The sequence below is a fragment of the Pongo pygmaeus genome, chromosome 19, assembly GCF_028885625.2.
Source record: "Pongo pygmaeus isolate AG05252 chromosome 19, NHGRI_mPonPyg2-v2.0_pri, whole genome shotgun sequence".
NCBI lineage: Eukaryota > Metazoa > Chordata > Mammalia > Primates > Hominidae > Pongo > Pongo pygmaeus.
In genome coordinates, this window is record NC_072392.2 from 8,228,366 (window position 1) to 8,250,617 (window position 22,252).

Below are 22,252 nucleotides of genomic sequence, written 5' to 3' on the forward strand. Positions count from 1 at the left end.
AAGGGTAAAGTAATTGCAGAGGTAACAGGCTCATGCAGTGATTGAACCTAACCTTGGCAAACCATACTTCAATGGTCTGTTGTACTAACGTCCAGAAAGCATGCAAAATAATTTGGAAGCAAGAATGTAAGTCTGAGCTTCTCGGTTGCCTCCCCCACTGTCCTTCCTTCTCAGTGCTAATGACATTCCAATGCTTAGTCTCAAAAAAACCATTGGTAATAGGGATCTCAGAAATATCAGAAGAAAACGTTCCTTCTACCCCTAGAGCTGCAGACAAGCAGATTCTATTCCACAATATAAGGCCAAAGCTAGTTCTGAAAAAGTGGGTAAATAGAGAACATTCACAAAAGCATTCATCTCTAAGTCTCCCATCTTCTCTCCTTCTTGGAAGTGGGGATATGTGCCCTGGCAGGAAGCTCAGGCTGGGGTTCTAGAAGAGGTAGGAAGTACAAAAGTACAAGATGACAGTCTTCACACTACACAGGGCAGAACTGGAAGAGAACTTTAAAACGAGTTGGTTCAAGTGTCCTCATCACCTTAGATGAGGAAGACAAGTTCTGGAAAGAATAAGTGACTCTGGCAGTGCCTAGAGTAGCCGATGGCCTGAGTTTCTTCCTGCCACCCCACACAAAACAGCAGCAACCAGGAAATTCATGTGCCTAGACCTGATGCCTGAATTCCAAAGCTGCAGCCTTGACCTCCTGGGCTCAAGAGATCCTTCCACCTCAGCCACCCAAGTAGCTGGGCCTACAGTGTGAGCCACCAAACCTGACTTATACCATGCCTCTCTATGTTGCCCAGGCTGGTATCGAACCCTATGGCTCAAGCAATCCTCCTGCCTCAGCCTCCCTAAGTGCTTGGATTACAGGCATGAGCCACTGCACCTGGCCCAATGGAGATTCTTGAGCAGGGGAGATGGTTATAAGCACTGACCTTGTACTTGACACTTAGGTTTGAACCCTGGGCTAGTTATTACTTTCTGAGCTTTATTTCTTTCTTTATAAGAGAGGAAAATTAAGTCCTTAATACACCTATATAAACTTACTTCTTCAGCTTCAACTGACTTTGTAGGGCTGTATGAATTTAACGCCAGGCACGGTGGCTCAGGCCTGTAATCCCAGCACTTTGGGAGGCTGAGGTGGGTGGATCACGAGGTCAGGAGATTAAGACCAACCGTCCTGGCTAACACAGTGAAACCCCGTCTCTACTAAAGATACAAAATAGCCAGGCGTGGTGGCAGGTGCCTATAGTCCCAGCTACTTGGGAGGCTGAGGCCGGAGAATGGCGTGAACCCGGGAGGCGGAGCTTGCGGTGAGCCGAGATCGTGCTACTGCACTCCAGCCTGGGTGACAGAGCAAGATTCCATCTCAAATAAAAGAAAAAAAGAAAATGAATTTAAAGCTCAATACTAATACTGTAGGTAAGTCAGTATTCAGCAGTGTTAACTATTATTCCAAGCAGAGCTTTACTTCTGGAAGATTCAGTGGGTGGGTTGTCTCCAATCAACCAAGGTAACAAGGGCCTGTCCTGGGGGAATGGAGAGATGGTAACAGATTTAAGACATTTCAGAGTTAGCCTATCAGTTATGTATTGTTGCATAACAAACCACCTCTAAACTCGGTGGCTTGAAACAACAACATTCATTTATTTTGCACATGACTCTGCAATTTGGCCAGGGGTTGTCTCTGTTCTATACAGTATTGAATGGATGATGAACTGGGGGCTGGGGAGTCTCCTTTTAAGATGACTCACTCACATGGTTGGCAGGTTGGTTCTGTCTGTTGGCTAAGAGCTCAGCCAGGGCTGAGGGCCCAGGGCTTTGGCTCCTCTTGATGTGGGCCTCTCATTAAATGTTTAATGTTTAGGGGGTCAGACTTCATTTTTGTCAAATGGACAGCCTATTGATCCAGCACCGTTAACTGAATAATACAACCCTTCCCACTGATTGAAATGCCACTTCTATCATAAGTTCCTAGAGATACACAGGTCTGTTGCTGGCTTTTGTTTTTTTTTTTGGAAACAGGGTCTCTGTCACCCAGGCTGCAGTGCGGTGATACGATCACGGCTCACTTTAACTTTGGCCTCCCAGGTTCAAGTGATCCTCCCACTTCAGCCTCCAAAGTAGCTGGGATTACAGGTGCATGGCACCACGCCCCGCCCTGGCCTTTCTTCAGCAGTGGGCCACAGAAACGCATATGCATGTGAGTGGCTGAGGGTGGCCACCTGGAGAGTGCCACATGCACTGCATCTCCTCATTTGCTGCCGTGCAGAAATTGTGGACCCACTGTGGCCACATATGTCGAGTTCTCAAGAGGTGCTAGACATCCAGATTTTTATATGAACTCTCCAGTGTTTAAAGTGTTGGCAATTAATTAAAACAAAAAAATTTAAAAGGCCAGGCACCATGGCTCACATCTGTAATCTCAGCACTTTGGGAGGCCAAGGTGGGTGGATCACCTGAGGTCAGGAGTTTGAAACCAACCTGGCCAAAATCACAAAACCCCGTCTCTACTAAAAATACAAAAATTAGCCAGGCGTGGTGGCGGGCACCTGTAATCCCAGCTACTCAGGAGGCTGAGGCAGAAGAATCACTTGAACCCGGGAGGCGGAGGTCGTAGTGGGCCGAGATCACGCCATTGCACTCCAGCCTAGGCGACAAGAACAAAACTGTTTAAAAAAATAAAAAATTAAAAACATTATGTGGACAAGATATATTTGCAAGCTGAGACTAGCCTGTGGCACACCAGTTAGTGACCTCTATTCCAGATGCTGAAATAATGCAGGCCAGACTGGGTCCAGGAATCCACCTCTAACTCTTTCCCACTGCTAATATTAAGATGCAAAAGAGGAAGAGTGATGTGGCAGCTCCTGGAAACCCAGGCATCTCTGGGAAAGCAAGCAGTGTTATGGCTCATGTGTCACCTTTTACCCACAGGAGTTGATGATGTGGTTCCCGGTATGCCAAGTAACTAGGAGGGAGGAGGTCAGCACTGGGGAGGGGAGGGTAACATCCTCAGTCAAAGTTGGACCTCCCAGACCTGTTAGGCGGAGTTACAAAGAAAGACAATGGGTTGGAAGGAGGATGGAAAGTGAGGTGCTGGCCAAAAACATAACAAGATTTTGGCCCCCCAAAACAAGCTGGAAAGTGATGTCACTTCCTATGTAATAATAATGTGGCTTCCGTGGAAACCTTCCAACTTAACACTGCAGAATCTGAAAAGAAATGGCAATGAGCAGAGGTCTCCCACTCTCACGTGGAGGACAGGGTCTGCAGATGAGTCACATTGTAGAACTTCACTATTCACAGAGAAAGCCCCTTCACATGCAGAATGTCGCTGGTCTCTCAGGACAATCCTGTGAGGTAGGCAGCACCAGGGGTGTTACTGCCCCTTACAGAAGAGGGAACTGGCATTAGTGATGATCAGAATGGGTCTTAGATGGCTCTGGGATGTGCAGGAAGGACACTTGTATAAAGAATAAAAGACTGGCCGGGCGCAGTGGCTCACGCCTGTAATCCCAGCACTTTGGGAGGCTGAGACAGGCGGATCATGAGGTCAGGCGTTCGAGACCAGCCTGGCCAACATAGTGAAACCCCGTCTCTACTAAAAATACAAAAAATTAGCCGGGCGTGGTTGGTGGGTGCCTGTAATCCCAGCTACTTGGGAGGCTGAGGCAGGAGAATCGCTTTAACCTGGAAGGTGGAGGTTGCAGTGAGCCAAGATCGTGCCACTGCACTCCAGCCTGGGCGACAGTATGAGACTCCATCTCAAAAAAAAAAAAAAATAAAATAATAAAATAAAAATAAAAGACTGCAGGCCCTTTCTCCTTCCCTGTGCCCATTTCTGTAGAATCATTTATTCATTAAATTCACTGAACACCTTCCATGGGCTGGGCACTCTTAGGCGTTGGGAATGTAGGAGTACACAGATCCTGGGCACTGTCCTCCCTGTGGCTGGGTCAGTCATCCTTATTCTGAATCATGACCCAGACTGGCCTTGCCCTACTCCTCTCTAGGTAGAGCAGTGATGTCAGGCCAACTCTTGCATTTTGTTCCAGAAACCTTGATTATTTCCCTGACTACTGGTCACTTCCTGAAATGCACTGAACTGTGCCAGGAATAGGATATGTTTTTAAGTGCTTGAGACACAGACAAGTGGCAGACGCATACTCAAATTCCAACCATACCTTACTTCTGACCTAATTTTAATATATGTTTCATGCAGTTACACAATTATCTGTGCATAATGTTCTGAGAAAAGGGATGGCACAGTTTCTCCTAAAGCGGGAAACAGAGCCGTTGGTAAGGTGGCCAGTCTCTAGGGCATCTCAGATGAACCTCGTTTCTTCCTATTACTTTTCCTTCATCTACTTTTTTTTTTTCTGAGATGGAGCCTTGCTCTGTCACCCAGGCTGGAGTGCAGTGGCATGATCTCGGCTCACTGCAACCTCTGCCTCCTAGGTTCAAGGGATCGTCCCACCTCAGGCTCCTGAGTAGCCAGGATTACAGGTGCATGCCACCATGCCCGGCTAATATTTTGCATTTTTGTAGAGACGGGGTTTCACCATGTTGGCCAGGCGGGTCTCGAACTCCTGACCTCAAATGATCAGCCGCCTAAGCCTCCAAAGTGCTGGGATTACAGGCATGAGCCACTGTGCCCAGCCTTCCTTCATCTGCTTATTTTCCTGTGATGCCTCCATGTTTTAGGGTATGTGTCTGAGAGGCAGGAATATGTATTAGATATATCTAGGGCAGTCCCACCAGCTTTACATTCTTGAGACCTCATCCATCAGTTCTTGTTTTGCAAACATATTCTTCTATTGACTATAATGAGAACTGTGTCTCTTAAAAATGTAAGTCCAGCCGCATGTGGTGGCTCACGCCTGTAATCCCAGCACTTTGGGAGGCAGAGGCAGGTGGATCACGAGGTCAGGAGATCAAGACCATCCTGTCTAACATGGTGAAACCCGGTCTCTACTAAAAATACAAAAATTAGCTGGGTTCGTCGGGGTGCGTGCCTGTAGTCCCAGCTACTTGGGAGGCTGAGGCAGGAGAATCGCTTGAACCTGGGAGGCGGAGGCTGCAGTGAGCCCAGATCATGCCGCTGCACTCCAGCCTGGGCGACAGAGTGAGACTCTGTCTCCAAAAAAAAAAAAAAAAAAAAAAAATTAGCCGGGTGTGGCAGTGCACGCCTGTAGTCCCAGCTACTGGGGAGGCTGAGGCAGGAGAATTGCTTGAATCGGGGAGGTGGAGGCTGCAGTGAGCCCAGATTGTGCCACTGCACTCCAGCCTGGGTGACAGAGCGAGACCCCGTCTCAAAAAAAAAAAGTCAGTCCTGGTTAGGTGTAGTGGCGCGAGCCTGTAATCCTAGCACTTTGGGAGGCCAATCCCTTGGGCCCAGGAGTTTGAGACCAGCCTGGGCAATATAAGGAGACCCTGTCTCTAAAAAAATAAAATAAATTAAATTAAAAAAAAAAAAGATAAGTCCAAGTTCAGGTCCCTAGTACCTGTGAACGTCACCTTACTTGGAAAGAGTATTTGCTGATCTAATTAAGGTAAGGATCTCGAGATGAGATCATCCTCATTAGTGTGGGCCCTAAATCCAGTGACACGGATTTGGTGTCCAATGATGTCTTTACAAGAGACAGGAAAGAATACACACAAGGTGTTCCTGTGTATCTCAGGTCAACTTGTACATGGTAGTCCTTGCTTAACAAGGGAAAAGTTCGGGTCTGTGTATTTATTCTCAGGGGAGAAAGCCACATGAAGACAGAAGCAGAGACTGGACTTACACTGTCACAAGCCAAGGAATGCCAAGGATTGCTGACGGCCACTAGAGGAAGGAGAAAGGCATGGAATGGACTCTCCCCCAGAGCCTCCAGAAAGAACCTACCTTAACTAACACTTTCATTTCAGACTTTGGGCCTCCAGAACTGTGAGACTCGATTTCTGTTAAGTCACCCAGGTGGTGGTAATTTTTTTTTTTTTGAGACAGAGTCTTGCTTTGTCACCCAGGCTGGAGTGCAGTGGCATGGTCTCAGCTCACTGCAACCTCTGCCTCCTGGGTTCAAGTGATTCTTCTACTTCAGCCTCCTAGTTAGCTGGGATTACAGGCACACGGCTCCAAGTCTGGCTAATTTCTGTATTTTCAGTAGAGACAGGGTTTCATCATGTTGGCCAGGCTAGTCTTGAACTCCTGACCTCAAGTGATCTGCCCACCTCGGCTTCCCAAAGTGCTGGGATTACGGGCATGAGCCGTGCGCCCAGCCGGGTTGTGGTAATTTTTTATGGCAGCCCTAAGAATAAATACACAGACCCAAACTTTTGTCTTTTTGAGCAAGGACTGCCATGTACAACTTGACCTGAGAGTGCAGCCTTCAATCCTTTCTGCCGGGGCCTCTGGCAACAGCTCTCAGATGACTATGCTCAGAGAGACACCTGTGACTGTCCACCCAGTGGCCATCTGTTCACCAGCAGAGGAGACCGGAAGTCCCTTGTGAGGTGCTGGGTTCTGCAGCTTCAGGAGTGGGATCCATGTCATCGTCCATATCAGATCTGTCTGCTCCAATCTCAGCCCTTTCTTCCTGCCTGATCCAAAGGCTATTTTCTAGCTGTTCTTCGGCAATTTCTAGCTCTTCTTCCGTTTGTAAAGTAGCCACAGTTTCCCGGGGCAAGTTTGAGGAATATAGCCCAAATTTGGCTTTACAACCAAACATTGCCTCAAATGGACTTTGCTGCAAGGAAACGTCGAAAGCCTGATTCCTCACCATCTGCATGAATCGGAGGCCTTTGGCCCAGTGACATGAGTGGTTACTCTGCATCCAGGTACTTATCATGTTCTTTACATCACGGCTTGCTTCTTCCAGGGAGCCCTGGCTTTGGCCAGGGTGGTACTTACCAGACACAATCTTTAGGTCTGGCCACAACTCATTGAGCTCATGAACAACCTGGTTTGTGAACTCAACGCCACTGTCAGAGTCTAACACACTGGGTGTACCAAGAATTGTGAAAATATCTAACAAGACACTGACCACCTCATGGGCCTGTTTGGTTCTTAATGGCCGTAAAATAATAAACTTGGTTAAGTGGTCCTGGTAGTATAAAATGAACTTGAACTCACCATCGGCACTTGACTGCATGTCGAGTATTTCAACTTGGCACGTGGAGTCTATGTCCTTAAAAGTCATGGGCTTTGGTGCAAGGCCTCTCTTGGGTACTGGGTTCTTCTGGTGGCACTGTTTACACAGAGTCAGATATAAGACAATAACTTCTTTGGTGACATTCCCATATTTTCCTTGCAGCTCTTTGAGCATGCGTGTCCGCCCACCATGTCCAATACTGAGATGTGTATCATGAAGAATATCAAACAACTCTTCCTTATGTACATAATACCGTATTCGATCACGTTCTCCATGAGTAGCCTCTATCAGTTTCTCTGTGCCCTGTACAGAGATCACATCGTATTTTGCTGCACGGCGATAATCACGTGATGACTTCTTCCCTTTTTCTTTAGCTTCTTTAACTTCCTTTATTGTTTGAAAGTACTTTTCTTTGGAAAATACCTTGCTGTTGTAACTTTTGCTTTCTACCAGCTTTGTTACACTCATAAGAAACTTTTCTCTCATGTTACTTATCTCCATTTCCATTTCACTTGCATTTGAAACCCCAGGTGGATCATTTCCAGCTCTCTGAGGCATCATGGAGAATTGTAAGAAGGATCCTAAGAAAGGAAGAAAAGAGAACAAAGTTAAATTCACTGACACTCTCACCTGGAAGACTTTCCCTCTAAAGTTCCTCATCAATTCTTTCATCTAATTTTTGAAGATGATTATATGGAAGAATGATAATAGAATAACAGTTAAAAAGCAACTAGAAAGCCAACTAGCACCATCCAAAACCAGAGCATAGCAATAGAATTTGAATCAGTAAGATCACAAATATGTAGAGGTTTTAGACTTTAGGCAAACAGCAAAGACAATGAAGCCATTAGCTTATAGCAAGAAACCTAATCAACTGGTTTTTATTAATTGAATAGGAGAGAGAATAAACAGAAACTCCTAAGGCAGTAGGCTAAAATCTCACGCTCAGTACCCTTTAAAATAATATAAATGGGAGAACGTTGCTAAAAGGTACCACATAATAACAGCAAACTCTTAAATTTGTACCAGGGATTGCTTCTGAGCCTTCCCATGATCAACAGAAACAATTTCTTGGCCGAGCACAGTGGCTCCCGCCTGTAATCCCAGCACTTTGGGAGGCCGAGGTGGGTGGATCACTTGAGGTCAGGAGTTCGAGACCAGCCTGGCCAACATGGTGAAACCCTGTCTCTACTAAAAATACAAAAATTAGCCAGGTGTGGTGGCAGCAGCCTGTAATCCCAGCTACTCGGGAGACTGAGGCAGGGAGAACTGCCTGAACCCAGAAGGCGGAGGTTGCAGTGAGCTGAGATTACACCACTGCACTCCAGCCTGGGCAACAAAGCGAGACTGTTTAAAAAAAAAAAATTTCTTATGGCTGAAGAGTCTGTCCTTATCTTGGGGGAATCGAGAAGAAAGCTGTGGGGATATTTTTAAATGACGGTTTCCCCTTGACAGTTGCCCACAAGATTAATAAAGGAAGATTCTGAGTCCTTACCCTGTGGGACCGTGTTCTCATAACTGTCCAGCATTGTGTCTCTGTAGCAGTCCTTTTGAGAGCCTTCTAAATAATTCCAATCTTTGGTCATATCTTCAAATGCTGTTGCCTCCTGAAACAACACTGGCTGTGCCACAGGGACCATACAGTCTTGGGGCCTGGGCTAAAGAGCAGCTTCAGCAGGACTGGGGAAGAGACAAGAGAGGGCACCAGGAATGAAGGCGTGCAGCATAAAGGACTCTGAAAGCGAGTCAGGTGAATAAATGGAAGAAATAAGAAATAGGTCTCACATCCAACAAGATGAGTACAGCTTCATGGATGAGGGAAAGGAGTTTTGCTTTCCTGGGAGGTCTGTTGGTCTGGCCAGTTTTGATGCTGCCAGAGCTGTAACCCATGTATTAATCTTTCCAGAATAAAGCAGAGTCCAAGTGAACTTGGGCGCAGGCTTGATGACTCCTAACGGGTGGCAGGATCTGTTTCCAATGGAAATATTATGTCTGTGTACATAGAGATATGTCAGGAGATTATCCTGCAGAAAAGAGATACCCCAAATGGAGTCTACCTGCCACTGTGATCAGATAATTCCTTAGGGAGAGAACTTGATACTACTCAGTTGTCTAAACTGGGATTCCTTAGTCAGAACAGCCCTAAGACAGGATGCTGATGAGGCCAGGGGAGTTCACATGAGGACTGCAGGAATTCCAGCAAGCTTAGGAAAACAGGATCCCGAGATCCCAGCTGTCAGATGCAGAGCGGAGAGGCAGGGCAGAATCCTGAGAAGCAGAGAAAGATGGAAACTTTTAAAGGCTCTGAGCGAGAGTCTCAGTTAAGCAGGGCCTGCTTCCAGGTCCTGAAGGTCCTCCACTAAAAGGGCTTCAAACTCCCTTCTTCAGCATTGCTGGTTAATCATGAATATTCCTGATTCTAAGACATTACTGATTGTAAAACCACTAACTTAATAACAACTTTCTTTTGAGAGGAAAAACAGTGTGTATTAAATGAATGTATTGATAAGACACATCCAAAATTTAAAATGTGAAAAATATGCATTTTCATTTTTTCTTTTTTTGTATTTTTTTATAGAGATGGGGTTTTGCCATGTTGCAAAAAACCCAGGCTGGTGTCGAACTCCTGGGCTCAAGTGATCCACCTGCCTCAGCCTCCCAAAGTGCTAGGATTACAGGCCTGAGGCAGTGTGCCTGGCCAAAACTATGTCTTGCAGAAATGAAGAAAATGCACATTTGCAAAATGTTCTTTACTCTAAGCCTGTGTTCAAGATCTTCTGCAAACTGACGTTTTAAAGGCTCTGAGGCCAGGCATGGTGGCTCACACCTGTAATCCCAGCACTTTGGGAGGCCGAGGTGGGCAAATCACCTGAGGTCAGGAGTTCGAGACTAGCCTGGCCAACATGGTGAAACCCTGTCTCTACTAAACACACAAAAATTAGTTGGGCATGGTGGTGTATACCTGTAGTCCCAGCTACTCAGGAAGCTGAGACAGGAGAATCGTTTGAACCCAGGAGGCAGAGGTTGCAGTGAGCCAAGATCACGCCACTGCACTCCAGCCTGGGCGACAGAGTGAGAGTCCGTCTCAAAAAAAAAAAAAAAAGGCTCTGAGAAGCACTGCAGTAAAGAAACCAGCTTCAATTTGTTTCATCGACTAGTACCATTCATTCATTGACATGGGACTTTGTTTCCCAAGGAATATCTATTACCATCTTACTAGTTTTTTTTTTTTTTTTTTTTTTCCTACACCGGGGCACACCACTACGCCCGGCTAATGTTTTGCATTTTTAGTAGAGATGAGGTTTTGCCATGTTGGCCAGGCTGGTCCTCGAACTTCTGACCTCAAGTGATCTGCTCGTTTTGGCCTCCCGAAGTGTTGGAATTACAGGTGTGAGCCAGCGCACCCGGCCGGTCCTACTAGTTCTAACAGACTTGAAACCACAAGGTATTCAATGGAATCCCGAAAAAGCACCTTCCAGATTCCTTTCTGAAACCAGCATCTCTCAGAACCTGAGTGCTGTGTTGGTTGTTATTTGAGTCCCTTCAAGGGACCGCAAAGGAAGGAAAAGCCTCATCTTCATTCTATAAAATAATGAAGGCAACTGGGCACGCTGGCTCATGCCTGTAATCCTAACACTTTGGTAGGCCAAGGTGAGAGGACTGCTTGAGGCCAGGAGTTCAAGACCAACCTAGTCAACATAGTGAGACCCTGTTTCTAAAAATAAAAAAATCAAGAAGAATGAAGGCAACAAGCTAGAAACAATTTATAATCAAAAGATGTAGAATCTCAGTCTTTAGTAGAGGTACAGTCCTTACCATACCATGAAATTCTATAGTAGAGTCCGAGGTACAGTCCTTACTATACCATGAAATTCTATAGTAGAGTCCAAGGTCTACAGTTGTCTAATAGACCTATTTTGGTTGGTCCATCTAGTGATTTTAAAAAATTTGAATGACTCGGCTGGGCGTGGGGGTTCACACCTGTAACCCCAGCACTTTAGCAGGCGGAGGTGGGTGGATTACAAGGTCAGGAGATCGAGACCATCCTGGCTAACACGGTGAAACCCCGTCTCTACCAAAAATACAAAAAATTAGCTGGGCATGGTGGCGAGCGCCTGTAGTCCCAGGAGGCTGAGGCAGGAGCACGACATGAACCCGGGAGGCAGAGGTAGCAGTGAGCCGAGATCGTGCCACTGCACTCCAGCCTGGGCGACAGAGCCAGACTGTGTCTCAAAAAAAAAAAAAAAAAAAATTCAATGTTTCACCTATATTTACAGATTGGGAGATTTCACATAAAAATCTCGATTTCTTGCTTTCTTTTTTTTTTGAGACAGAGTTTTGCTCTGTCCAGCCTGGAGTGTAGTGGCGTGATCCCGGCTCACTGGAAGCTCCGCCTTCCGGGTTCACGCCATTCTCCTGCCTCAGCCTCCCGAGTAGCTGGGACTACAGGCGCCCGCCATTGCACCTGGCTAATATTTTGTATTATTTAGTAGAGACGGGGCTTCACCGTGTTAGCCAGGATGGTCTCGATCTCCTGACCTCGTGATCCACCCGCCTCGGCCTCCCAAAGTGCTGGGATTACAGGCGTGAGCCACTGCGCCCGGCCTCGATTTCTGGCTTTCTTGAAAAGGCAACGTTCTGGCTGCACTGGCGGCATTGCTGCCTGGCAATAGTTGGCTGTGATGGAGAGGCGGCATCTTCCTTTGGATCAAGCTTGTCCAACCTGTGGCCTGTGGGCCGCATGCAGCCCAGGACGTCGGGACCTACTAACCTATTCATCTTACTTGCCCACTGCTGCAGATTTCTAAGCTTTCAATATCTTTTTTCCTTTTTTTTTTTTTGAGAGGGTAGGGTCTCACTTTGTCACCCAGGCTGGAGTGCAGTGGCATGATCACGGTTCCCAGGGTCAAGGCATCCTACCGCAGCCTCCCGAGTAGCTGGGACTACAGGCATGCGTCACCAGGCCCGGCTAATTTTTTCTTTTTCTTTTTTTTTTTGTAGAGACGGGGTCTCATTATGTTGCCCGAGGCTTCAGGATCTTTTCCAAAGCAACATGAAAAAAATGTGACCGTAAATCAATCAGCTTCTTGGTGTGATCTATGCTGACGGCTAAGTGATAAACGAGTTGGTCAAAGAAAACTGGAAATATTTCCAAAGCCATGTTTACTCCCTTCACCCACCTGTGAGTTTTTGCCTTGACTGTTTCCGACTCGGAATGGCCTCGCATTGATCTTCCTAACCACAGCCAGCTGAAACCAGCCTCCTTCCTGATGTATTCAGTAACTTCAGCTGATTGCCATCTCTCCTTCATCTCAACAACCTGTACCACACTCACTGGAGCACTTGGCTTTGCATCTTTAGTCGACCAGTTCAGAGGTATACAACCTAGAAGGTAGGGACGGAGGCTTCTACCTGCCTGTACCCCCTTTGGAGGGCCCACGAATACAGAGCTGAGCACAAAACATGTTTAAAGGACATTTAGTCAAAAATGTCGCTTACAGGTAGGTCGTTATTAGCAAGGTAGAGCAGCGGTATGGCTGAGTCTACGCTTGGGAATTCATTTGCTCACTCATCATTTACTGACTAAAGCAAAGTTACTGAGGCCTCAGTTTCCTCATCTACAACCCGGGGAGATGACCAGTACCCATCACAATCGATTGCTATGAAGATTCAATGATAATGCAGATAAGGCATTTAATACAGTGTCCCCTCACCGTCCACACCACACGGGCACGCCCGCTTATTCCTGAGGACCGGGCTGGGACGTCGCCTCCTTTGTGTAGCCTTCCTACCCTGACTTCGCAGACTGCTCCCACCGCCTGGATCCATGCCCGTCCACCCGCCAGCTCTGCAGGGCTGAACGGCTGAGGCGGGCGCGCAGTGGAGAAAAGAGCCGCAGACTGAGGAAGGTCGGGAAGGACAAAGGGACACACCAGACGCGGCGTCTGAATCCCTCTCCACCCAGAAGCCCCCGAGCACCAGCACCTCCGCCCCACCTCCCGCCCGCTCCGCCGGAAGCCGGTCAGGGCCAGCCGGAAGACCCGCCCCCTAGAGGCACCGCGGACACCGTGCAGCGCTGTTCACCCAAATGCCAGCTGTGACCTTGGTTAAGCCAGTGACTTAACTCGGGCCCGTTCCCCGTTCCCACGTTGTTGCCAAGTCTCCAGCCTGGAAAGTAAACTGGCTTCAGGTATCCTGTTTAGATCCTTAAAATGAGGAACGGCAGGAGCACACACACTGCTGCCACCTCACACCTTTTCACTTCATCCTGACGAAGCTGCAGTTTAGTTCGTATTTCAACTCAAAGACGTGTTAGGTTTTGGTTTGATGGCACTCACTCAGCACTTGTGCAGAAAACAAGGTAAAGGGGGCCCATGGGTCTATCAGATAACCTGAACCCGAGACCTCTCAATCTAGAGGAACAGCTTGAGGAAGTGATCTAGAAGCTATAGTCACAAAAGCTTCTTATCCTATTGAAAGCAAGACTTCCTATCCAATGGCAATACAAACTTTTACACAGTAAGTTAAAAAATATAGCCTGTCCATATAGCAACCTATCCATAGTAAGAAAGTTAAAAGACAAAGAGGAAGTGTTTCCAACTAGCTTTTCTTATAGGCCGTCTCAATGACACCCCTCCAGCTTCTGATATACCCTCAAATGCTGCTGCCCACTATAAAAAAAAAATCTCATCAGTCCTGATTTCAGAAAAATTTTAGACCAACAAATCAGAGGTAAGAGACTGATACACTGAAAACTAGGGAGTGTCCTAAATCACCACACACAAAACACAGGCTCTTTGTTTCAAGTTTTAATCAAAGCTTGTATATAAGATTACTTTATTCCTGCATCTTCTCAATTGTTTCTTCCTTGTATTTGCCCTTTTCCTTTCCTACTTGGCGAGATTTGGCTTTCCGTTCAAGGATCTTTTTGCGGTCTTTGTCCAGTTTTAGCCTAGTGATAACCACCTGCAGAAAAATAAGAAAAAAACACTCCCAAGCTTTAAATAATCACTAAAACACAAGGGAAAGCCGAACATTCAATACCATTTCCCAAACCTGGGGTAGGTGGATGCCTAAAAAGAAAAGATTATTTAACTTTTAAAAAACTCCAGAAATCACTCTTTAGCCATCAAACCTGGCTTATTTGCTAATTTCCTACCAACAAAGGAGAAAAGGCAAGATGGTATCAGTAATTCTTAAAGCCTCTTCTGTGCTTCATTATAAGATTTGTTTCTTTTTCAACGAGAAATATATGATTCTGCTCTTCTCACTACAGTTTTACAAGCTGTCATATACAAATATATTTGTTTCCAAAGTAACTTCAGGCTGGGTGCGGTGGTTCATGCCCCCAATCCCAGCACTTTGGGAGGCAGAGGCAGGCGGATCACCTGAGGTCAGGAGTTTGAGACCAGTCTGGCCAACACGGTGAAACCCCTTCTCTACTAAAAATACAAAAATTAGCTGGGCATGGTGGCACATGCCTGTAATCCCAGCTACCTGGGAGGCTGAGGCAGGAGAATCTCTGGAACCCTGGGGGGCGGAGGCTGCAGTGAGCTGAGATCGTGCCACTGCACTCCAGCCTGGGCGATCAAGCAAGACTCCATCTCAAAAAACAAACAAATAACAAAATAGCAGGGTGTGGTGGTGAATGCCTACTCAAGAGGCTACTGCAGGAGAATCGCTTGAACCCGGGAAACAGAGGTTGCAGTGAGCCGAGATCGCACCATTGCATTTCCAGGCTGGGCGACAAGAGCAAAACTCTGTCTAAAACAAAACAAACAAAGAAAAAAAACCCCACCCCCAAACAGAAAAATAATAAAGTAACTTCAGAATTTTAATGGTAGAAATTAAAGGTAGCATCCACACATAATTCCACCTGCAAAATCTTTAGTGAGAAGATGACAATACAGATCTTACTCCAACAGTTCCAATCCTAAAAGACATCCAAATTATGATAAACTTTCGTCTTATGAATGCAAGGAAAGGGTGAAAAGAGGTGCTAGAAATACAGCATGCAGACCAAACAAAAATCTCCAGTCACTGAACTCATATTCTAGTATAGGGAGCCCGAAAACATTTACAAGTGAATCTACATCACTTTGATAGAGAAAGAAGGCAAGTATGAGGAGGCCGAGGGGCTTTCCAGAGTGATCAAGCAAAGCCCTACATTTGAACAGAGACCTAAAGTGGTGAGCAATCTATCTATGCACAGGTATCTGGAAGAGAACAGCAAGTTGAAAGGTTCAAAGGCAGGAGATTATCAAGTTTCATAGGTTGGTAAAACTTACTCAAGTTTCTCAAACTTGAGTAAGAATCAACTGGAGGGCTTATCAAAACATACACCTGGGTCATAAGCCCTAATTTTGCCTCAATAGGCCTGTGCTCTTAGAATTTATAATTCTACCAAGTTGCTAGGAGGCAAGCAGACTAGAACATATAGAATGGAAAAAGATGTCAGAAGTAAGGGAAGATCAGTTAAGGTCTTTTTTTTTTTTTTTTTGAGATGGCGTCTTCACTTGTTGCCTAGGCTGGAGTGCAATGGTGCGATCTCGGCTCACTGCAACCTCCGCCTCCAGGGTGCAAGCAATTCTCCTGCCTCAGCCTCCCAAGTAGCTGGGATTACAGGCGCGTGCCACCCTGCCTGGCTATTTTTTTTGTATTTTTAGTAGAGATGGGGTTCACCAGTTGGCCAGGCTGGTCTTGAACTCCTGACCTCAGGTGATCTGCCTGCCTCGGCCTCCCAAAGTGTTGGGATTACAGGCGTCAGCCACTGTGCCCAGCCAGATCAGTTAAGGTCTCACAAGCCAATGTGATGGGAAAGAGCAGACAGAATTCTAGGTGTTATAATGAGACAGCAGCCCACAGATCTCATAAACTGATGTGGGGTATATAATACATCAGTCAAAATGACATTTTTGGTTGGAAAAGGCAGCTCACGACTATAATCCAAACACTTTGGGAGGCCTAGGTGGGAAGATAGCTTCTGGCTAGGAGTTCGAGACCAGCACCTGGGTAACACTGCAAGAGCCCGTATTAAATTTTTAAATGACATTTTGGCCTGAGCAATTAGGAAGATAGAGAGCTGCCATATACTATGACGGTTTGAACATGCCAAATTTGGGATACTAATTAGATATCTAAGTTGAACTGCGCAATTGCCAATTGGATACTGAGTATAGAGTTTAGGGGAAGAGGAGAGTCCTAAGACTGGAATGAGACATGAAGATGATTACTGAGTTACTCAAAGATCGACCGTCACATGCCGCACTAACATGTACAGTACAAAAAGACTAAGAATCTGCTACCAAATTGGTGACCTTTTGAAACAACTTATCTGGTGATGAGTTGACTGGAGTAGGAAAAATGACTGGAGTAGGTTAAGGAATGGGAAAGTCCTTACTCTTAAGAAATACACACTGAAGTAATTACAGGTGAAGTGTCATGATCTTTTTTAAGTAAATTCACTAGGGGTGGAGAAAATCGATAAAGAACACATGACGAAATTTTAATAGAGAATTCTAGGTCAGAAATATACAGGTGTTTTACTATACCAGCCTTTTGACTTCTCTGAGGTTTAAAAATCACATTTATTGGCCGGGTGCAGTGGCTCACACCTGTAATCCCAGAACTTTGGGAGGCAGAGGCGGGCAGATCACGAGGTCAGGAGATCGAGACCATCCTGGCCAATATGGTGACACCCCGTCTCTACTAACAAACACAAAAAATTAGCTGGGCGTGGTGGCGGGTACCTGTAGTCCCAGCTACTGGGGAAGCTGAGGCAGGAGAGTGGCGTGAACCCGGGAGGTGGAGCTTGCAGCGAGCTGAGATCGCACCTGCACTCCAGTCTGGGCAACAGAACAAGACTCCATCTCAAAACAAAAAAACAAAAAAACAAAAACAAAAACAAAAACCAGGGCCAAAGTGCCATTTCATCTTACAAAAACCTACTTCCCAAATTTTAAGATCTATGAATTATTGATTGTTAATCAGCTTACTAATAGCTTTTGAAGAAAAAGCACATTTAATATACATAATGGGACGGGCATGGTGGCTCATGCCTGTAATCTCAGCACTTTAGGAGGCTGAGGCAGGCAAATCACCTGAGGTCAGGAGTTCAAGACCAGCCTGGCCAACATGGTGAAATTTTGTACTAAAAAGTACAAAAATTAGCTGGGTGTAGTGGTGCACGCATGTAGTCACAGCTACACTCAGGAGGCTGAGGCGGGAGAATCACTTGCACTTGGGAGGCAGAGGCTGCAGTGAGCCGAGACTGTGCCACTGCACTCCGGCCTGGGTGACAGAGCAAGAATGTTTCAAAAACAAACAAACTAAGAGAAACATAATGACCATTAAAGACACTTTGATGTCAGAAACATTTTAAATGGTATTAGAATTTTCAATACAAGTGCAGTAGTATTTACTTTAAAATATGTTTTTTGCCAGCACATGTAAAATCAAGGACTATTTCTATGGGCTTGCTCTGTAAATAATCACATGTCAACAATAATTGCCATAATTTCCTTCTCTTAAGCATTCTCAAAAACACCTACCTTGCTGGGGTGAATGCCTACGTGGACAGTTGTGCCATTAGCCTTTTCCCGCTGCACCCGTTCAATGTAGATAACATATTTCTTCCTGTAAACCTGGACTACTTTGCCAATTTGCTGACCTTTATAGTGTCCACGTACAACCTAAGAGCAAATTCAAAAGTAACAAATAATTGAATAAAAGATTAACCTTGTAAATCAAGTAAACAAACTCATGCATACACCATTCACCCTATCATTATATTAAAAAGTTAAAAAAAAGAGCCCACTTCGGCAACCTGTAAGAAGTTGACAACAAGGAATCTGTTACTCCATCTCAAAAGCAGCAACAGACGAAGAGTATTTAAATCTGAACCCATTAATGTGTCCAACCTAGTGCTAGTCAGAGGGCAGCAACAAACGCTTAACGGAACAAACCAATTCTTTCCCAAAGGTTAACGGACAGGAATCCCAGTGGTCCTCAGTTTGTGAGGACAAGTGTTTCTGAACAGATTCTTCTTCCCAGTTTGTGACTTCCTTGCATTGGTATGTATTGAAAACAGAGATGACTGTTTTCAAGGTCTACTGGCAAGTTTAGCACTACTGCAGCAGGGACCAATGGCTGTTCTCAGCCCACACTGCTTATTTGGGAACCCATTTCATCTTTTTGAAATAGGCATGAAAAAATATTGATGATGTGTATGTAAATGGCTTTAGAGACTGCCTGAATTCTTTAATCACTAGCTGCACTACAGATTGCACCTGAGGGTCATTTATAGACACCTTCACCTAAATAGATCCAACAAATTATTTACCTGTAAGCACAAACGATAACGTGACTATGCTTCAGTTACAGCTCCTGAATCTAGATTGGGAGCAATTCTGTTTACTGGTCCTCAACTGCCTCTTCAATGACCAAACATTGAAACCTCGTTTGCAAAAATTGCAACAGTGAGAAAATTACAGCAGTTAAAGAGATCTGACATAACTCCCACCTTGCTTCTAACCTCCAAGATGTTCTTGTTCATTCCTGGGCATAGATCAAACTAACTTTGGGAGGAACTTAGTCTACAGTTTAACTTTGAAACAAAGACACTAACAGTCCTTTCCTGAAACAAACCCCCTTCTTGCCTGGGTACCAGACTGCCTTTGTAGGCTAACAAATTAGCTGCAAGACTAGAAATTACAGTTTAGGCAGCTAGAGGCTTCCCCAATTGCTCCTAGGGATAACACACTATAAAGTCTAAGATTTGTGTGATTTTTTTTCCAGACCCTGCACTGATGGATCCGCTGGTGCCACCCAGATCAATAAACTGGCTCATCTGATCTTGTGGCCCCCATCCAGGAACCAACTCAGAGCAAGAGGACAGCTTCAACTCCCTATGCCTTCATCTCTGATACGACCTATCAACACGCCCCACTCCCTGGCCCCCTACCTGCCAAATTGTTCTTAAAAAAACTCCTGTCCCTAAATTTTCCGGGAGAATGATTCGAGTAATGAACTCTGGTCTCCCGTTCCGGCTCTGCATGAATTAAACTCTTTCTCTATTGCAATTCCTGTCTAGATAAATCGGCTCTATCTGGACAGCAGGCAAAATGAGCCTGTTGGGTAGTCACAATATATTGATAAAAGGATAATCCCAAAGCAATGTTCTCATTATGTCACCTAATTATGGTCACATCATGTGACGTTTGAGGAAACTGATTTTCGGGCAGGATCCCCAGGAGTTGGAGACCAACCTGGGCAGTAAAGTGAGACCCCTCTCTACAAAAACAAAAAAAGGTCCCACATGGGAGCATCACTTGAGCCCAGAAGAGCCATAACCACGCAACTGCACTCCAGTCTGGGTAAGAGACCCCGTCTCAGCCGGGGGCGGTGGCTCGCGCCTGTAATCCCATCACTTTGGGAGGCTGAGGCGGGCGGATCACCTGACGTCAGGAGTTCGAGACCAGCCTGCCCAACATGGTGAAACCCCGCCTCTACTAAAAACACAAAAATTAGCCGAGCCGTGGTGGCGGGCACCTGTAATCCCAGCCACTTGGGAGGCTAAGGCAGGAGAATCGCTTGAACCCGGGAGGCGAAGGTTGCAGTGAGCTGAGATCGCACCATTGCACTCCAGCCTGGGGGACAAGAGCGAGACTTCGTCTCAAAAAAGAAAGAAAATTGATTTTCACCAAATAATACAATTAAAAACTGAAAAGCAGCATACTTACTGTTTTTTGGTCCCTGGCTCAACTCATCTTGCCACTCTTTGGGAGCAAGAGTCTCAGAAGCATCTTTCTCAGGAGTGCAATCCCTCTTCTACGCTGAGTGCGTAAAATATCCATCAAGACAACGAGAACAAGTAGGGATACATACCTGAACTTCATCATCCTTTCGGATGGGCATGGATCGCACATTGTATTTCTGTCTCAGCTCTTTGGAAAGAGGAGAAGACATAATCTTCCTTCGAATGTGGGAAGGTGCATTGAAATGCCTTTTGCGATTCTTGCTCCGGTCGGAAGTCACAAAGGGATTAAACTTCATTTTGGCTAAACAAAAAGTTAAAAAGACTCTTAAATGACCAAAATCTCATTCAGCTTCCAAACAACCGCAATGATTTTATCTTGATAGTCTAGAATGATCATAGGCATGTTGTGCAACTTCAACAAAACCTGTTTGATCGGAAGGGCCTATCAACCGAAGCTCGAAACTTTTTATTTTTTGTTTTATTCGGGTGTTTTCCGTATGTTTACGGACTAAAGACTTTTGCATCAAAAACACTTGTCCTAGTTATAAGACCTTTTAGTTACACTCTCCCAAGTCCTCAAGTAGTGCCTGAGGGAATCAAGACTGGAGTTACATCTCTGCTGAGCAGACCGACAACGCAATTCTCTTAACTATAACCTCACGTTTTAGAAGGTACAATCAACGTTCATCTTCTACGGGCTTAAGAATGAATACATATAGCCCCTCCAAAATGAATAAGGCCCACCATCCCGAACCTGGAAAAGCCTGCACACGTCTCGGGTCCTAAAAGCCTCCCAGTGGGCAAGTGTGGTCTGGAAGTTCCCTGAAGACTTTACCGAGAAGTTACTTCGAGACCATTCTCTAGGAAACGACACTACCCAGACTCCAGTCTATTTCCACAGGCTCCCTTTCCTCAGCTCGTTTTCGAGTCCCCAAATCCCCGGTCCCTCCATCCCTCTCCGGCCCGGCGGCCCTTGATTTAAGAGAGCAACAGGTAAAAAACCATGCCAGCCTCTCCTTCCTGGCTGCTACTCGGCCGACGGGAGACTCTCCGGGTCCCCGCGGTCGGAAGCCACCATGCCTAAGAACGGATGGCTGCGGATTACACCGGCTTACCCGCCGAATCCTCACCCGCTCCCGCTTCGGTGATGGCCGCAAAAGGGAAGAGAACTACACGCTGCTTCCGGTTCTGTAAGTTTACCAAAGATCTCGCGAGACCTATGTCTCTCGGAGCGAGAGGGGCGCGGAGTTTGAGCGAGAGGAGTAAACTGGGAAATAAATTTATGGCTAGTGTCACCTACTGGCTAGGAGGGGAACTGCGAGGGATTGCAAAACTCCCCTCCTCCAGGTCCTAGTGTCTCCCTTCCGAGACCCGGGTGCTGCCGCTGAATCCCCTGGGAAGGGTAGTCCCCGGGCTATTGGCTAAGGCTGCTCAGGGTCCAACTGCCCCTGGGGGTGATGAAGGAACGAGCGGCCCCAGGAGACCGCCCAGGAGACACCCTGGTACCTTCACTCCCAGGGGCCGGGGCGGGGGCCGGCACCCCTTAGCCGGGGGCCGGCACCCCTTAGCCGGGGAAGGGCAGGCCCTGCTTCTGGCCGCCAGGAGGCGCGGGGACGCCGGCCGGCCGGTCGCCTGGGTCCCTGCACTCACCGTCCCCGCCCGCCCGTGGCGTGGGCACGGCCAGCGTGCCGGTCCTTTAACGAGCTCCACCGCGACGCCGGCCACGCCCCCTGCACCTGGGCGTCTGCTGACCGAAAACCGGGCCCCCCAGAGATTCAATTCTGGGTGGTGAGGGGCCTTGCGAAGACCGGGGCCACCGATCGCCGCCTGCCCCCGCGGAAATAGGTCCAAGGCCGCGTTTCTAAGACGCCCCCAGTGCTGTGGGAGGTGCTGGTCCAGACCACGCTTCGAAGGAGCCGGGCGAGAGGAAGCCTCTCGGTGCGGGGAGCTGCGCGGGTTTCTAAATGCTCGGCTTGTTTGCGTCCAGTTCAGGACCAGACGGAAGCCGTGCGCACCCTGCAAATGGTTTATTTCTTTTCTTCTTCTTCTTCTTCTTTTTTTTTTTTTTTTTTTTTTTTTTTTTTGCGTGTGTGTGTGTCTTTTTCTTCTTTTTGAGACAGTTTCGCTCTTGTTGCTTAGGCTGGAGCGCACTGGCACGATCTCCACTCACTGCAACCTCTGCCTCCCGGGTTCAAACGATTCTCCTGCCTCAGCCTCCTGAGTAGCTGGGATTACAGGCGCCCGCCACCACGCCTGGCTAATTTTTGTAGTTTTAGTAGAGACGAGGTTTCACCATGTTGGCTAGGCTGGTCTCGAACTCCCGACCTCAGGCAATCCGCCCGCCTCAGCCTCCCAAAT

The 22,252-nt window shown here is 46.6% G+C and overlaps 3 protein-coding genes across 8 annotated transcripts in view; 1 reads left to right on the plus strand and 2 right to left on the minus strand.

The window, feature by feature from the left end:
- Nucleotides 1–19,215, plus strand: part of ODF4 (outer dense fiber of sperm tails 4) — a 40,950-nt gene extending 21,735 nt beyond the window's left edge. The window contains exons 4-5 of the transcript XR_008494980.2: nucleotides 12,139–13,498; nucleotides 18,934–19,215. The gene's annotated coding sequence lies outside the window, so the exon portion shown is untranslated. The remainder of the gene's footprint in view (nucleotides 1–12,138; nucleotides 13,499–18,933) is intronic.
- On the minus strand, nucleotides 3,802–13,161 carry KRBA2 (KRAB-A domain containing 2). Of its 5 annotated transcripts, none has more exons than XM_054456782.2 (4): nucleotides 12,318–13,110; nucleotides 8,923–9,161; nucleotides 8,633–8,817; nucleotides 3,802–7,718 (listed from the first exon to the last, which is right to left on the minus strand). In XM_054456782.2, exons 3-4 carry the CDS (start codon nucleotides 8,775–8,777, stop codon nucleotides 6,466–6,468), a joined length of 1,398 nt encoding a protein of 465 aa, XP_054312757.1. In that variant the 5' UTR covers nucleotides 8,778–8,817; nucleotides 8,923–9,161; nucleotides 12,318–13,110; the 3' UTR covers nucleotides 3,802–6,465. The 5 variants fall into 5 exon arrangements, with proteins under 5 accessions (XP_054312757.1, XP_054312759.1, XP_054312758.1 ...); XM_054456784.2 differs by lacking the exon at nucleotides 8,923–9,161 and having other exon boundaries at nucleotides 12,318–12,522; nucleotides 12,852–13,108; XM_054456783.2 differs by having other exon boundaries at nucleotides 5,146–7,718; nucleotides 8,923–9,105; nucleotides 12,318–13,161.
- On the minus strand, nucleotides 13,934–21,161 carry RPL26 (ribosomal protein L26). Of its 2 annotated transcripts, none has more exons than XM_054456789.2 (4): nucleotides 21,010–21,161; nucleotides 20,023–20,195; nucleotides 17,688–17,828; nucleotides 13,934–14,103 (listed from the first exon to the last, which is right to left on the minus strand). In XM_054456789.2, the coding sequence occupies exons 2-4, from the start codon at nucleotides 20,188–20,190 to the stop codon at nucleotides 13,975–13,977; spliced, it is 438 nt and encodes a 145-aa protein (XP_054312764.1). In that variant the 5' UTR covers nucleotides 20,191–20,195; nucleotides 21,010–21,161; the 3' UTR covers nucleotides 13,934–13,974. The 2 variants fall into 2 exon arrangements, with proteins under 2 accessions (XP_054312764.1, XP_054312763.1); XM_054456788.2 differs by having other exon boundaries at nucleotides 21,025–21,110.
- Between the last annotated feature and the right edge of the window lie 1,091 nt (nucleotides 21,162–22,252).